A 17,685-nucleotide genomic window follows, 5' to 3' on the forward strand; every position below is an offset into this window, starting at 1 on the left:
TGGAAACAAGACAAACGTCTTTCTCAGGTCTGCATCCCCTTAACAATTGTATGTATTGAGCCGTACTGTATTGTACCCATTCTGCAATCTGTTAAATAAAGTTTTCATTCATTCATTCATTTCTCAGGTCTGCATCCCCTTAACAATTGTGTGTATTGAGCCGTAATCGTAATGTATTGTACCCATTCTGCAATCTGTTAAATAAAGTTTTCATTCATTCATTCATACTTAAACTGGTACTGACACAGCAGTCATTTGCTGAGCTCAGCATTTTTCATTCTGGCATCTCAGTAGTTTGATTACGGCAGTTGGAAGGAGCAGACGGCATTGCGTATAGGCCGACGTCACAGCTATTGCTCAGCAGAAGAGCAGCTGCCCTAAAGTTATGCCTGCGTGTGTAGCTCTAGCTCAGGATTACACCGAAAATACGAACTGGTAAATCGATATTTGATGTTCACATTAATCCGTGCATGCAAAAGAAAATGTATTGTTTACGTATGGATGTGTGTGGGGCGGGTGCGCTGCATAGAACCGTGTCGCTACACGCGAGTGTGTTTATAGACGCCCCCTTATGTAATTATGGATGCTTGTTTTGATCTCGGTGTCCGATTTTGACCTATTTGTCAAAATGTGTCTAAATCGCAATATGACCATAGCCTTTTGTGTTTGAATATCAATTAATTGCTTCATATTATGAGCGTAGGAGGATTGTTTTATGATTGGTCACTCACATCATGTTAGCACAATATTTCCAAATGATCTATCTTCTGTGTCCCATGTGTTGTTTTTCTTTAGATGGAAAATACAGAACATCATGAAAAACATAGAGAGTGAGAACGATGAAAATTGGTAAGTTTCAACCGTTTTCGTTCCGCACAATTTAATTAATTGGTTTGTAAGCATTCTTGGTAGACCTAAGCTTGGGTACATAACTCCATTGATTGATTGATTGAAAACTTTAACAGATTGCAGAATGGGTACAGTACAGTACAGCTCAATACACACAATTGTTAAGGGGATGCAGACCAGAGAAAGACTTTCGTCTTGTTTACATGATCAGGGTCCCCCATTTTCAATTCATCATAACATATATGACATACATGACATACAGATAGACAGTACTGCTACATCTATACATTTATGACATACCAGATTTGCAAATACAGTACTGTTTGTGATAAAAAAAAAAGTCCAGAAAAGAGAGTATATACATTTGACTTAGAAACTGTACATTGGAGGAGGTTGGGTAGGTGGGGTGGGGTTGGGGGGGGACTGTACATTGGAGGTGGGTGGGTGGGTGGGGGGGCGGTTGGGTAGGAGGGGTGGGTGGGTGGGTGGGTGGGTGGGGGAGCGGTTCTAACCGAACCATTCGTTATACCAGTATCACAGAGAAGTTTCAAAGGTACTCACAGTTGCACGAGGGTTTCGGACAGAGATACGGGATGGTTTGAAAGCTCGGCGTTGCTAATAACCATTTTAAATGTTTTATAAACTGGTCAACACTGCATTATTTCCGGCGTTGGGTGAATGAATGAAAACTTTATTTAACAGATTGCAGAATGGGTACAATACACACAATTGTTAAGGGGATGCAGACCAGAGAAAGATGTTTGTCTTGTTTACATCAGGGTCCCCCATTTTCATTTCATATTGACATTTATGACAGTACTGATACATTTGTGACATATACGGTAATCAAATATACAGTACTGTTACTCATAGATCCTGACAGAGTATATACATATGATGGGGAGGGGACTGTACATTAGGAGGGGGTGGGTGGGTGGGAGAGAAATATACATATACGGCGGGGAGAGAATATATACATGCGGTGGGGAGGAGACTGTCTATTAGGAGGTGGTGGGGGGTTTGGACATTTATGGTGGCCAGTTTTGAATTGCAGCCTCCCGTAGGTGCTCTTTAAGAGCGGTTTTGAATGTGGGTAGGGATTCACATTCCTTTACAGCTTTATTCCATACATCATTATAGCATAGTTGCTACCATAAGTTGCCTCCGAGAAAGAACCCATAGGTTTACATGGCCTAGTGAGCCCTTAATGAACTAGGCTGTTTCTAAAAGGGTTGATGGCAGAGAACATGCTGAAGAGGCGGAGGGTCCGATGAGGCGAAGCTTCTCAGTGGAGGACCTTCTCGATGAAGTGGAGAAGATCTGCAACGACGCCTCAGGGACCACAAAGGTCAGGGAACACGTCACCCCACTTCATCTTTGAAAGTAGACCATTACAATGCCGTCACCACCCCCCACTGCCGCAAGAATTATACTGAAACAATAATATTTCAGCCAAACAATAGGTCTTCCTGTGTAGCAAGCAGCCAGGTGATCTGTCCTGCAATGTAAAGGTGTAAAGAAAATGAGGCTGCTATGCACACAGCACTGAGGACTCAGCTTTAGTCCCCCAAACCACTGTGATTGGAGGATCAAGAAAAGAGGGCTGCGTTTGAGATACTGTAGGTCCATTGGTGGTGTGGCTGATTCGTGACTTACATCAAGTACAAACGGAAGAAAAAGTGCACATTCTCATGTACAGTAATACCCTTGTAATATCAAATAACCTTGTCACTCTGACTCTACCATGGCTACGGGCTCACATGGTTTAAACAGCACCTGCTAACGGGTCGGATCCTTTAGCTCAGCTGGTTACTGCGGCTGCCTGTGGATCCTATGGTCCCACGTCCAATCGGTTACAGTTGCCATATGAAGCAAACTCCAGGGACTATCTATAATCTCGCCATCATACCGAATTAAATATAGGAAAGGTCTATAACTGGCTGCAAGTGGAATACTACACACAAGCAGGCACCTTGTCAAGGAATCACTGTAGATTTCCGTGTTCCAGGTTGAGTTGGTTGTGAGGCTGTGGAAGGATGGTTTCACTGTCAACAACGAGGAGTTCCGTAGCTACTCCATACCAGAGAACCAGGACTTCCTGGAGGCCATCAAACGGGGGTAAGTTTGAGATAAGAACCTCCCTATATACATTCATTCATTACATTTATATAGCGCTTTTCTAGACACTCAAAGCGCTCCCCACAATGTAGGGTGGAAATGTCCTCCTTCACCACCACTGGTAGCACCCAACCTTGGGCTATGCAGGCTCAATGGCTGCCATACACTGGCACCAGGCACACAGCACACTACACAATGGCTGAACGGCTCAGGAGACAGGGATTGATATCAGCCAATTATGGGGAAGGGATGATTAGGTGCCCTTGATGTCAGACCTGATTGGAAATTTGGCCAGGAATGTCTGGAAACCCCCTACTCTTTGCGATAGGCGTCCTGGGTTCTTTAACGAACGAGATTCAGTCAGGACCTCAGTTTAGCGTCTCATCCGAAGGACGGTTAACCGAAGGGTTAACGGTTTCACTACCACACCAAAAAGGGTTAATATGTGTCTAAACCATAAGGTTATTATAAGGACAATAAGTTATGCTTGGTGCAATATAGGTTTTCAATGGGAGAAAGGATGTCCAAAGACGGCCTACAGATCCACAAGCATTTCTGCAGTTTTTTCTGGTCCAAATTCAAAGGGGACCTTTTTACCCTCTTGGTCAAAACCAATGGGTATTGGAAACAAGGCTAGAGACACAAGACAAGGCCAGCAATTTATCAAGAAAGGAATCGATCAACAATCTGTCCCCAGGGTGGAAATGGGAAGCAAGGGACCAGTGTATAAACCGCTGAGTATCAAACTAACATCAGCAATCTGTCAAGAAAATAATCAATTCATCAATTAACCTCTTTGGTCCCAAGGGGGAAATTGGGGACTAGAAAAAAAAAAAAGTCAAACCCTAAAGATCCCGACCAGGCGAGATAAAATAGAAAAGAGCATAAAGGTATTTAGAGCTCTCATTCGTCATATTGATTCATATGAATAGAGAGTAGTAGCCTGGTCTCTCCCTGTCCCAGGGAGCTCCCAACAGAGAGTAGTAGCCTGGTCTCTCCCTGTCCCAGGGAGCTCCCAACAGAGAGTAGTAGCCTGGTCTCTCCCTGTCCCAGGGAGCTCCCAACAGAGAGTAGTAGCCTGGTCTCTCCCTGTCCCAGGGAGCTCCCAACAGAGAGTAGTAGCCTGGTCTCTCCCTGTCCCAGGGAGCTCCCAACAGAGAGTAGTAGCCTGGTCTCTCCCTGTCCCAGGGAGCTCCCAACAGAGAGTAGTAGCCTGGTCTCTCCCTGTCCCAGGGAGCTCCCAACAGAGAGTAGTAGCCTGGTCTCTCCCTGTCCCAGGGAGCTCCCAACAGAGAGTAGTAGCCTGGTCTCTCCCTGTCCCAGGTAGCTCCCAACAGAGAGTAGTAGCCTGGTCTCTCCCTGTCCCAGGGAGCTCCCAACAGAGCAGTAGCCTGGTCTCTCCCTGTCCCAGGGAGCTCCCAACAGAGAGTAGTAGCCTGGTCTCTCCCTGTCCCAGGTAGCTCCCAACAGAGCAGTAGCCTGGTCTCTCCCTGTCCCAGGGAGCTCCCAACAGAGCAGTAGCCTGGTCTCTCCCTGTCCCAGGGAGCTCCCAACAGAGAGTAGTAGCCTGGTCTCTCCCTGTCCCAGGGAGCTCCCAACAGAGAGTAGTAGCCTGGTCTCTCCCTGTCCCAGGGAGCTCCCAACAGAGTAGTAGCCTGGTCTCTCCCTGTCCCAGGGAGCTCCCAACAGAGTAGTAGCCTGGTCTCTCCCTGTCCCAGGGAGCTCCCAACAGAGTGGTAGCCTGGTCTCTCCCTGTCCCAGGGAGCTCCCAACAGAGTAGTAGCCTGGTCTCTCCCTGTCCCAGGGCGCTCCCAACAGTGGGAGAGTAGTAGCCTGGTCTCTCCCTGTCCCAGGGAGCTCCCAACAGAGTAGTAGCCTGGTCTCTCCCTGTCCCAGGGAGCTCCCAACAGAGAGTAGTAGCCTGGTCTCTCCCTGTCCCAGGGAGCTCCCAACAGAGTAGTAGCCTGGTCTCTCCCTGTCCCAGGGCGCTCCCAACAGTGGGAGAGTAGTAGCCTGGTCTCTCCCTGTCCCAGGGAGCTCCCAACAGAGTAGTAGCCTGGTCTCTCCCTGTCCCAGGGAGCTCCCAACAGAGTAGTAGCCTGGTCTCTCCCTGTCCCAGGGAGCTCCCAACAGAGTAGTAGCCTGGTCTCTCCCTGTCCCAGGGAGCTCCCAACAGAGTGGTAGCCTGGTCAGTGGTGATGTTCCTAACAAACTTTCGTTGTACCAACAATGACAAATAAAGATCTATTCTATTCTCTCCCTGTCCCAGGGAGCTCCCAACAGAGTGGGAGAGCCGGGCTGAGGAGGAGGAGCTGCAGGTCAACGTGGAGGACCTGACAGAGGAGATGCACGTCCCGAGGAAGAGAGAGTTCCACCCCTTCAGTGGACGAGGCTACCGGCTTGGGAGGTGAGCCGGCGTCAGGAACAGAACACCCACCTAGACTAAGTTAACCCACATTTTGTATTTGTTAATACAAATACGAAGTTTACCCACATTCTTAAAGGGCCAGTTAAAAAAAACTCACGCACAACCTCACGCATATATATCCCAAAGCTGTAAACAGTCTTGCACACATTTATTTTGTTTTGTAGTGTATTGAGAGTTAACACATTGATGGCCATTGGGGCCCGTCTAATATAATGGTAGAGGGCCAGCAAATGTAAACAAACGTGGGGGTGTTTGTACAGCTAAATCTATACTTTATAGTATTGCTATCTGTCCATTCTCATTGTCAATTGAGTTGAGTTGAAACACGGATTTATACATGGCCCGTCCCCAATGTGTTAATGCGTTTGAACTTGTCTTTGTGTGAATCTTTGTGTTGCGTTAGTTACAGCTCAATAAAATGATGTTGATGAAAAGAATCTAAAGAAACATTGGAAACCAAGCTGGGAAAAATTAAGAGTTCAGCTTTTTGCAGATTAACCCTTTCAGGGTTAACGGTTTCACTACCACACTACAAAGGGTTAACGGTTTCACTACCACACAACAACGGGTTAGGGTTTAATTCCCCTTTCAGTTATTATACGTCTTCATGATCCAAATTCAGAGGGCATGTTAATAGTATCATCAGTTGTAAGATACAAACAATAGTTGTACCTTGAAATAGTCTTGAATGAAACGAGACACTCTCATTAAAGTATCTGTATATTTTTTTTAATTTATATTAGCTGTTGTTCTCCATGCTTCTGGTAACATCAGAACAAAAACAGCACCAAAATAAAAATTTCTCAAACTCACTGGCATATAGGTCAATAGTACAAGGAATGCTCTGCCGAAAAACATCTAATCCACAATACATAATAAAATTACTTAAAAAAATATATATATTAAGGGTACTATCTTATAAATGGCCTTTTTCAGTGTTTAGCATTGTTTCCTAGCTATGTGGACTTATATTAATAGGATCTATGTCTCTAATTCTCATATTGGCGCATTCTTCCAATTCTCCTCTCACAATATTCACCCTCACTGAACTGAGTCATCTGAAAATTTGCATATCTGTGATGTCAGAGATTTCTCAGCTGCATAATAATGTGGCAGTTGGTGTGGCAGTTGGCACCAGGCCACACAGTGGTTGGAGCCCAGCCTCAAAACGGCTTAAGATCTTGAGGTAGAAAAATGCTGTTTTTGAGTACTTGATTAGAAATACAAAACAATGATTTAAAAAAAACTACAAAAAAAACGTACAGAGGTGTTCCATAGACTCACAGGAATGGTGTAAAAGTGCCCAAATAGTGAAAGAAATAGTAAAATAGTTCCCCTTTAGATATCTTGCAAACTTGTCAAGTATGTACCTGTTATCTGTGTATTTTTTTTAATAATCTTTTTGACTGGAATGTTAGATTTTATAATGTGAATTTGTATATTTGTGTTAATCTTTAAATGTGTTTTTTTGATTTTTTATTCGTATTTTTAGTTGTACATTTGTATTGTATTTGTTTTGTCCAGGACCCCAGGAAGACTAGAGGCTCTTTCATGTGTCTCTAATGGGGATCCTTTAATAAACATAAACATAAACATGCTGATAATTGGCTGTAGTTATAGTTTACCCACCACCATAATCCATAAATAACCGAATGGCAACAAGGGTGATACATGATAACATGACTGTGGAGATATGGCACTGTTATAAAACCAATGAAGGTGTCATACACTTACATGCCACTAGGTGTCCCTCTAACTCCAAATGTCTGTAGAAGTGAGAAGCATTCTAGGCAGAAGGGAACGTCCCTCTCCTGATGCGCTGAACCTGAACATTGGCAATACAAAAACTGTTTAAGGAGTTGAGATCCCACAATATTCTTCTGGAATGTTCCAGATGCACCTTCCAATCCACACATCCACTGACACTATGAATTGAAAATGGGGGACCCTGATGTAAACAAGACAAACGTCTTTCTCTGGTCTGCATCCCCTTAACAATTGTGTGTATTGAGCCGTACTGTATTGTACCCATTCTGCAATCTGTTAAATAAAGTTTTCATTCATTCATTCATTCATTCACCCAAAGGCAGTGGAGACAGTGAAGGAATATACAGTATGAATACATCTGTTGCGTACTGTTTTGTCATCTGCATTTCACTTCTTTACATTATCCAAGCGTTGCGCCCAGAGTTGTGGCTCACTCGGCGTCTGTGCACGAAGATGGAGAGTCTTCTCATATCCCCATGGTAACACTGGACCACGCCCTCCCTGTCACGTCCCTGCAGATCTGGTTGGCCGACGGCAGAAGGCTGGTACAGAGGTTCAACCTATCACATCGGTGCGTATCCCACTAGTGAGGTTTGACCATTGTTGCTTTTAATCTAATCTGGGAGTAGAGGCCGGATTACCCAGTCAGCAGGGCTGTTGATCACATCAAATTCTTGGAATAATTGGTCAAAATTACTGGTTCTTTTTGAACAGCAACTAAGAAGTCATTTCTCGATCATTGTTTATCATTGTTATCTTAACAGAGTTAACTCCTAAATTGCTCTTTGAACCACCACCCCCTGATTTACAGCTACACACACACATGTCTCTGTACAGCGTGATACTGCTGTCACGATACTTTTCAGGTAAACCAGCTAAACCTTGCCTGCACTTTGGGAGTTATATTAGGGAATTCATAATTATAATTTCAGAGAAAGAGAGTGAGAGAGAGAGAGATAGAGAGAGAGAGAGAGAGAGAGAGAGAGAGTCAGAGTGTGAAGAAAAACATCAACATCTCTTCTTACTTTTGTTAAAAAAGGATGATTGCCACAGATTCCTTAAAATGTATGGGAGAGAGAGAGAGAGAGAGAACTTAACTTGGGCTTCAGGGTACTCAAGCATAGTCATTGGAGATGACGTAATGCAGCATGGTGGTTGTTATCCTCTGCCAGTGCATGGGGCCTGCAGAAAAACATCATCTGAGAAGAGCGGGAGACAGCGTGGCTCTATAAAATCCCTAGAGAGGGATTGCGTAACTCGGATGCAGCATTTATGTAATGGGGTAAGCTGAGGGATGGACGGCTGAAAGCGTGTGTGCGTGTGTGTGTGTGTGTGTGTGACGTGTGTGTGTGTGAGAAGCTATAGGAGGCCTTGCATGCATGCAGTATGTGGTGTTGGACTTAATAATGGATGATGTTATAGTGTAGTTATAGTATAGAAATTGTGTGTAGCTGACTGCGAGGATAGTATTTTGGCGGGGAATGCTTTGCTGTTCCATGCACGGATGCAAAAACTGTATTTTTATCTGTAGATAATATTAGTTATTAACCTCCAGTAAATGGTAAATGGCTGCATTTATAATAGCGCTTTTATCCAAAGCGCTTTACAATCACATTTTACCCATTCACTCACACATTCACACACCAACGGCGGAGGCAACCATGCAAGGTTCCAACCTGCTCATCGGGAGCAATTAGGGGTTAAGTGTCTTGCTCAAGGACACATCGACACGCTGCCCGGGAGGAGCGGGAATCAAACCAGGAATCTCCGGATTGCCAGACGACTGCTCTACCTCCCGAGCCACTGTCGCCCCAGTAGCCATTGTCCATTGTTGTACAAATGATCAGTTTGTGAATATTCACATTGAGTGTTCTCTCTCTCTCTCTCTCTCTCTCTCTCTCTCTCTCTCTCTCTCTCTCTCTCTCTCTCTCTCTCTCTCTCTCTCTCTCTTCAGGATCAGTGATGTTCAAAACTTTGTGGCGCGATGCCAGAAGACTTGTCCGCCATTCGTCCTGACGACATCACTCCCCTTCCGTGAGCTGAGGGAGGAGGAGCTGAGTCTGGAGGAGGCGGACCTAACCAACGCCGTCATCGTTCAGAGACCCCTGAGCACAGAGGCACCCTTTGGACACTGAGCAATAGGGATGCTTAACCCTCAGACCGCCAGAATTACTGCTGCCACAATGGTCTCTCAGACCATTAAAAAAAGATCATTAAAAAAGAGTCATTAAAAAGAAAGTAATAAGCATATCTTGATTTTTATGTAAAAGTAATAAAATATCCCATAATTTGCCCCTTCACTGCACTGACCCCTCTCTCTATTATTATGGCTAGTCCGGAGGTTTACTGACCCCCCCCCCCCCCTAACCCCAACCCCTGTATCCGCCTCCCTGAGTTGATCCTGCTAATGCACCTGAGGTCCCCGCCCCTTGCCTTGATCCCTACTGCAATCATATCAGTATAAGCAGCAATACCTTCATTACGTAAGGGATAATGTATAGCTACGAGGTCATTGTCGCAAAATAATTGACCGACACGGAGTTATAAACGTAGTGAAGGTCAATTATTTTGCGACAATGACCGAGTATAGGCTATACATTATCCCGCTTATTACATGGCTAACTTACTAACAATATACCTAATTCATTTTACACCATCGACAAGACGAGATCAAATGCAGACGCAGTTGTTCTGTGGCTCTGTCAGCCCAAATAAAGTTATTATTATTATCGCCGCTGATGCAGTGTGTGTCAGTGGGCTTGATTGCTCCAGCTGCGAACAGCGGTCATTATTGCTCGGTTGCACTGATGCAGTGTGTGTAAGTGGGCTTGATTGCTCCAGCTGCGAACAGCGGTCATTATTGCTCGGCAGAGGTCCGTTATCGAGTAATAACGGACCTCTGCCGAGCGCTATTGACCAATCACAATCAAGCATTTCGGCAAATGTTAAAACGCCATGTAATAATCTTAATTAACACGCCACACACTTCAACGCCCTCTATTATCCCGGGTAGTCCTGATGTTTAATCACTCTCCCGAGTCAACTCTACATCGTGCGCTTTGAGACCCTTGCAATGAACCCCCCCCTATCTGAGCGGGGATATCAGTACCTACACCACCATTGGTCAGATGAGATATCACTCATTCCATATTTCTTCCATCTTCAAAGAGGCTACTGATGCTTTCTGTTAGCGCCGGTCTCTGTCCTCTTCCCCCGGAGGACTAGATAAACCCGTCAACGCAGCTCCACATATCACAGGGAGGCTTCCTCAAAGCAAACCAATGCTGCCCGCACACTCGCACAGGCGGTTTTCCTAGTCTGTCTGTCTGTCTGTCTGGGTTCCCCCCTCCTCCAGAGCAGACTCTTCAAGGTCTTCCTAAACAGTGAGCACCAAGGATTCTGGACTGGACTCATTCGTATGCAACACCTCACACAGCAAAAGCAAGGGGTCAGTTTGTTGGGATTTCAGTTTCGTATTTTGGGATCAAGTTTGTATTTAAGGATCATATAGTGTACGTTTGCCCATGCGTTGTTTTCATTAATGATTGTCTTCACACCTTTTAATATGGGTAGGAATGTGAAATGACAACCTGTCATTCGTGTTGACGAAAGGCATGACTGTTGATGGCTGTCGGATATATTTAGTTGTATCAGCGTTTATCTTCATTTGGGGAGGTTTCGTTTCATATTCATTGTTCTTGACTGTCTTAATTTGTTCTGCATCTTTTCAGAGAAGTAACACCCTCTATATTAAAAAAGCATACTCCTCAAATAATAGATATTGTTCCAGTTTTATGTGATGCACCAGTACTACAATTTCACTGCCTAGACAAGTGTTGGTCACTACTGCGTATCAATTCAATTACATTTACTGAACAATATACACTTTAGATTAGACCATTTGTTTTGGGGTCAGTAGACAGAAAGATGGAGGTATAATCCATTATTATTCTCCATTAGATCTATTATTATCCTATACAGTATGTGCTTTGCTTTGATTTCTGACATGTAAACATATGGATTGTGGTATTGGCTATTTACATTGCATTGTTTTTAGCCATGTATTGGTCCAATATCACTATATCAGTGCAACCTGAGATGATTTCACACATGCCATTTTGCATCCTTATTTTATTGAATAAATGTTATTGATGTTTACATGCACACATGAAAAATGGATGCAGATGGGATGTGTGACATCTGTTCAACAAGTTTCATGTGCCAGTCTGCCGGGACCTAGTAGGAGGGGTCACTGATGTCAAAGCAGTCCGATATCACAGCGAGAGGGAATGATGATTAGAAGGAGGGGTCACCGATGTCAAAGCAGTCCGATATCACAGCGAGAGGGAATGATGATTAGAAGGAGGGGTCACCGATGTCAAAGCAGTCCGATATCACGGCGAGAGGGAATGATGATTAGAAGGAGGGGTCACTGATGTCAAAGCAGTCCGATATCACGGCGAGAGGGAATGTTGATTAGAAGGAGGGGTCACTGATGTCAAAGCAGTCAGATATCACAATGAGAGGGGATGCAGTGGGATTTATTTTGGAAAAGCATTGACTTGATGATTGTGTATGCATTGTAACCCCCCACACACAGACACACAGACATATTTCACTACTGTGGTCTTAATGTTGCTTCCCTGTTTCTGGGACAAGGACATAGAGATTCCTGGACTACAAAATAGATTAAGAGAGGAAAAAAGTCTGAAGAGGGTGGGGTGAAGTAGAGTTTAATCCATCAAGACTGCAGCTTCAACTGTGTTTTTTTCCACTTCATTTCCAGCTGAGTGGGACGTCCTCATATTTTCAGGTGTGTGTGTTTGCTTGCACGTGTGTGTGTGTAGAGTGTTTGCTTGCACGTGTGTGTGCACATGCATCCGTGCTCCTTTCCAAGGCTTTTTTGTCTGGCCTCAGGAAGGCGAACGCCATTATCCATGTTGAATATTTAAAGCAGCAGAGAGAAGTGCCGGGCCAGAGGACGTACAGTATGCCTGTACAGAATAAAAGGAAAAAACCTCCACGCTACAGGAATGTCCTTAACATCATTCATTTCACCTCACTTTAGAAGTAGCTCTCTGTTACAGTAGGTCGACCTGCACATGTATGGGTTCTTGGCCAGTACCCACGGGGGAAGGGAGGGGGGGGGGGTCTGCTTAAAGAATAAAAGAAGTCACATTTCCTCTCTGCCACATACTTAATAAGACTAAGCATGCACGGAATTACTTTGCCCTTACTTTGACCTTTTTTTCTTTTTTCTCTTATTTTTTTACGTGTACTGGCAACCAAGCTTTCATTTTGCGCATTCTTCTTCACGCATTATTTAGCATTATCCTAACCATACCTTGTTCTAATGCAGGTCATATGCCCGACCTCTGTGTGGTGACACCCCTTTTTTCCCTTCTTGTCAGTGGTGTGGGTTTTGGTTCTAAGGAGCTTGAATGTTTGGAATTTGAGGGTAAGTCTGGGTTTTAGTGTCTCTGACCTGCGTGCTGGCAGGCTCTGGATAGAGCTGCTCTGTACTGCAGGTAATCAGCTTTAACATCATTTATTGTTTGCAGGGGAGATAAGAGTCCATTGTTGGGCACGAAGGGCAAGCATTGAAAGCATTGCCTCAAACATTGACGAGTCCTCTATTTTCAGGGATATAAAATATGGAAACTATAGGCATGCAAAACATAACCAGACAAGGAATGCAAAGAGATCAGCAGGGTCATTTATGTCATTTAAATGGAAAATATTGCCTAGAATGATTCATGGCCTGGGTCAGCATTGCCTGTCTCGTGATGGTGTTCATGATGATGGTGATGATAAGGAGGAGGATGATGGTGGTGAGGATAAGGATGATGTTGGTGGTAGTGTTGGTGATGATGATGATGATGATGATGGTGGTGGTGAGGATAAGGATGATGTTGGTGGTAGTGTTGGTGGTGAGGATAAGGATGATGTTGGTGGTAGTGTTGCTGATGATGGTGGTGAGGATAAGGATGATGTTGGTGGTAGTGTTGCTGATGATGGTGGTGAGGATAAGGATGATGTTGGTGGTAGTGTTGGTGGTGAGGATAAGGATGATGTTGGTGGTAGTGTTGCTGATGATGGTGGTGAGGATAAGGATGATGTTGGTGGTAGTGTTGCTGATGATGATGATGGTGGTGAGGATAAGGATGATGTTGGTGGTAGTGTTGGTGATGATGATGATGGTGGTGAGGATAAGGATGATGTTGGTGGTAGTGTTGCTGATGATGATGATGGTGGTGAGGATAAGGATGATGTTGGTGGTAGTGTTGGTGATGATGATGATGATGATGGTGGTGGTAAGGATAAGGATGATATTGGTAGTGGTGGTGATGATGATGATGGTGGTGGTGAGGATAAGGATGATGTTGGTGGTGATGGTGATTTCTTATTTATTTAATTTATGTATCCAGGGAGGTACCATTGAGATACACACTCTTCTTCAAGGGAATCCTGGTCAAGATGGCAGCATAAGCAACAAAAATATTTCACATAATAGAACACAATACAATACATAAAAGCTACACATGGGAAAGAGTAAAAGAAGAGAGGCGTACCTCTAGCAGATATCCAGAGATATCCATAACACAGTCCACCTCAAGGTTATGTAAAACAACAACATGTTTCCTTCAGGGCAGTTTGTAAAATACATTTAAATATGCTTGGAAGGTAATGGTATTATATTATATTATATACCCAAGGTGCATAAAGGGAGAAAGCAATTTTATCAAGCTTTGTACACCCTGGGGACATTTAAAATAATCAGATTAGTAGATCTAATGCTATAGTTGCTGGTATAATAAGACAAAAGGCTGTTGATATAAGTAGGTAGTTTACCTAATGTCTTGACAATGAATATCAACATGTGTATATTTCTCCATTGAGAGATCCTAAAGATTCATAAAGTGCAATGTTGAGTGCGTGAGCCTGCACTTGTTACAAAACGTAATGCATCATGATAAACAGAGTCCAATTGCATGTGAATCGCATCACCACAATCCAATACAGACAGAAGTGAGCTTTGCACAATACAATACGATTTTCTTTCTGGCTTCAAGTGGAAACTTTTTTTAATGGTGGAAAACCTCAAATTTAAACCTAAGCTTTTTCAATAGATTATCAATATGCACATTAAAGCCAACTCATCAAGCCATATGTCTAGGTGTTTGTAAGAAGCCACTCTTTCTAGACATGTACCTTCTAAAGTCTGGATCAGCTACTTTAGAACGAGAACGAGTAAAGGTTAGATATTTTGGTCTTTTCTGAATTCAGGACCCGTTTTTAGTTTTTAGCAGTGAAAGCTGCGGTGATTGAAAGACCTCTATGGCTTGATTCAGGGTGAAAATGGAGGAATGAATGAATGAATGAAAACTTTATTTAACAGATTGCAGAATGGGTACAATACAGTACGGCTCAATACATACAATTGTTAAGGGGATGCAGACCTGAGAAAGACGTTTGTCTTGTTTCCATCAGGGTCCCCCATTTTCAATTCATATAGACATTTATGACATACATAACATACATGACATTTATGGCATAGGGACATATAGGTATTTAGTACTGATACATTTGTGACATAGGCGGTATTCAAATATACAGTACTGTTACCCCTAGATCCTGACAGAGTATATACATATGATGGGGAGGGGACTGTACATTAGGAGGGGGTGGGTGGGTGGGAGGGGAATATACATACGGCGGGGAGGGAATATATACATCTATTAGGAGGTGGTGGGGGTTTTGGGCATTTACGGTGGCCAGGACCCTTATGTAAACAAGACGAAAGTCTTTTTCTGGTCTGCATCCTCTTAGCAGTTGTTTGTATTGAGCCGTACTGTATTGTACCCATTCTGCAATCTGTTAATAAAGTTGTCAATCAATCAACCAATCAACCATATAAATGATTGTGTCATCAAGTTCAAGTTTGTTTATTATTTGTCGCAACAAAATACAATACTTTATGATGAAATGCTTGTTTCTGTATGAGCCCCTGAGAGTGTGCTACAGTACATACAGTAAAAAGAAAGTAAGTAAAAAAAAGTTATTAAGAAGTAAGTAAAAAGTAAGTAAAGTCAATATACATATATACAATACAGAGTAAAAATGAGTAACAGTGAGGTACAATGCAGAGGTACAAAACATAGGGTAGGGTGCAAATGAGGTATGAATGTAGTGCAAATCCCTTTAATAATAGATAAATATAAAGTGTGTTAAAGTGTCTAAAGTGAATAAAGTGAGGGGTAAGGTGAGTGTTTGTTTAAAGTGATGTGTATGCAGTGTGTGTAAATGATGGGTTGTTACATAGTGTCATTGTCATTGAGCATCCTGATGGCCTGGGGATAGAAGCTCCTTCCGAGTCTCTCTGTACTGGCCATGAGACTCCGGTAGCGCTCATCTGCATACAAATGGATCATATGTCTGAGGCCTGCATGCCAATCACCTGTGATGCAATGTGCTGGCTCCTCTGCTCTTTTTGCTCTAATGACATGAAAGCAGCTTATACTACTGTAGCTCTTTATTCTTAGCCATACCTGTGACGCATACAAGATCGAATACAGGAAATGCTAGTTGGGAGACTAAAGACCTGGCTACTGGCAGACTGGGGCGAGCAGTACTAAGGATAGGTCACAGGAGTCATGTGGGCAGGTCCCAGTTCTTGCTGCTCCAATGGCTCCCAGTTGAGGATGGAGCCGGTCATATCCAACTGAAGATGATCCACACGAGGGCCCCTAGTTAGCTTGACAATTACTAAGAAGAAGGTTCATAATCACAACACCAAAGCAAGGGTAGCAAACCTGAACCTGTACAGATTCAAAACCATGATGGAGAGAATGGAATGGAATAAACTGCTTCTTGCCATTAAGGAGGTGCAGAACCCACAAGTATTTAAGAAAAGGGTCAAACAGAGGCTACTAGATAACATCTCCAAATAAGGACATGGTCATTTGAAGGCAAATGGAGGAAATTATTATTAGCATATTTATCTTATTAACTGCATGTTTTGAAAATATAAAAAGATTACTATGTTATGTGGCATGTTGTAGTTGTTGGACAACTGTCTCCATCTTGTAGGGGCATAGATGGACTGATGGAACAACAGGGACCACGATGGAAATAAGTCCTGAACTTTGTTGTGTTATCCCTGACAATATATTTTACAGCTAAACTAAACTAAACTAAATTAAATCTTAGCTGGATTTATTCCATGACCATTTATAAAAATAGAAAATAAAATAGGGTCTCAAATGTATCCTTGAGGGACACTGTAAGTGAGGCTGAGGAATAGTTTTTCTACTGAGGCACACTTTCAAGTTCTTAAACCAATCAGAGCCATTTCACCAAGACCAATACAGCTAAGTCTCTGTAATAGCAGTTTGTGATCTACAGAGTTGAACGCTTTTGAAAAATCAACAAATAGAGCTGCACAGTGCTGTTTACTATCTAAATAATTGATTATGATGATCAGGGGCGACAGTGGCTCGGGAGGTAGAGCAGTCGTCTGGCAATCCGGAGGTTCCCGGTTTGATTCCCGCTCCTCCTGGGCAGCATGTCGATGTGTCCTTGAGCAAGACACTTAACCCCTAATTGCTCCCGATGAGTAGTGCATGGTTGCCTACGCCATCGGTGTGTGAGTGAATGTGTGAGTGAATGGGTAAAAATGTGAGTAACAAATTGTAAAGCGCTTTGGATAAAAGCGCTATATAAAAAAGCAGCCATTTACCATGCTGATGATGATGATGGTGGTGGTGAGACTGGTGATTATGATGATGGTGATGGTGGTGGTGGTGGTGAGACTGGTGATTAGGATGATGGTGATGGTGGTGATGGTGGTGAGGATGATGATGGTGGTGGTGAGGATGATGGTGATGAAAATCATGGTGGTGAGTATGATGATCAGGGACATTGGAAGTTGGAGAAATAGTGGTTCTGATTACCCAGGGCCCCCGGGCTGGGGGAGGGCCCTTAGAGGGTCTTTGGACTAGGTCTTAGACTACTAAAAGGTGCACATGAGTCCCAACTGGGGAGGGGAGCCCAGAGACACATGTTATTGTGGACAGGGCGTGGTGGTGACGACGATGATATATATATATATAACTGGACTTTGAAGAAGTCTTTATTCTGCATGCAGTGACACACACATGCGATGGGCGGCGCACACACACAGGAACACACACACATGCAATTGCTGTTGGGTTGCGGATGCGATTGAGTCTCTGCACTTGACCCATCCCATCGTCCTTCCTCCCAAGGGCAGTGGAGACCTGGTCCCCAAGCGGGAATCGAACCCTGGACCTTCTAGCTGTGAGGCGACAGTGTTACCCACTACACCACTGATGATGGTGGTGGTAAGGATGATGATGATGATGAAAATGGTTACAGTTCTAATATGTCTGGTTCACTGTTTACTTGGTATGTGACAGGTCTGAGAACTATTTGTAACATTTAGCAGGAGAGCTCAGCCTAACAGTCATTCTCACGCACTGGCGGCACCTGCCCCTCTACCT

The 17,685-nt window shown here is 43.7% G+C and overlaps 1 protein-coding gene across 1 annotated transcript; it reads left to right on the forward strand.

The window, feature by feature from the left end:
- The first annotated feature begins 314 nt into the window (after positions 1-314).
- Positions 315-10,828, forward strand: ubxn2a (UBX domain protein 2A). The gene is made up of 7 exons (XM_084314971.1): positions 315-435; positions 796-849; positions 2,080-2,197; positions 2,858-2,967; positions 5,237-5,374; positions 7,572-7,733; positions 9,117-10,828. The coding sequence occupies exons 2-7, from the start codon at positions 815-817 to the stop codon at positions 9,295-9,297; spliced, it is 744 nt and encodes a 247-aa protein (XP_084171097.1). The 5' UTR covers positions 315-435; positions 796-814; the 3' UTR covers positions 9,298-10,828.
- Positions 10,829-17,685: the final 6,857 nt, after the last annotated feature.

Source organism: Notolepis coatsorum (genome assembly GCF_963971535.1).
Source record: "Notolepis coatsorum genome assembly, chromosome: 5".
NCBI classification, from domain to species: Eukaryota; Metazoa; Chordata; class Actinopteri; order Aulopiformes; family Paralepididae; genus Notolepis; species Notolepis coatsorum.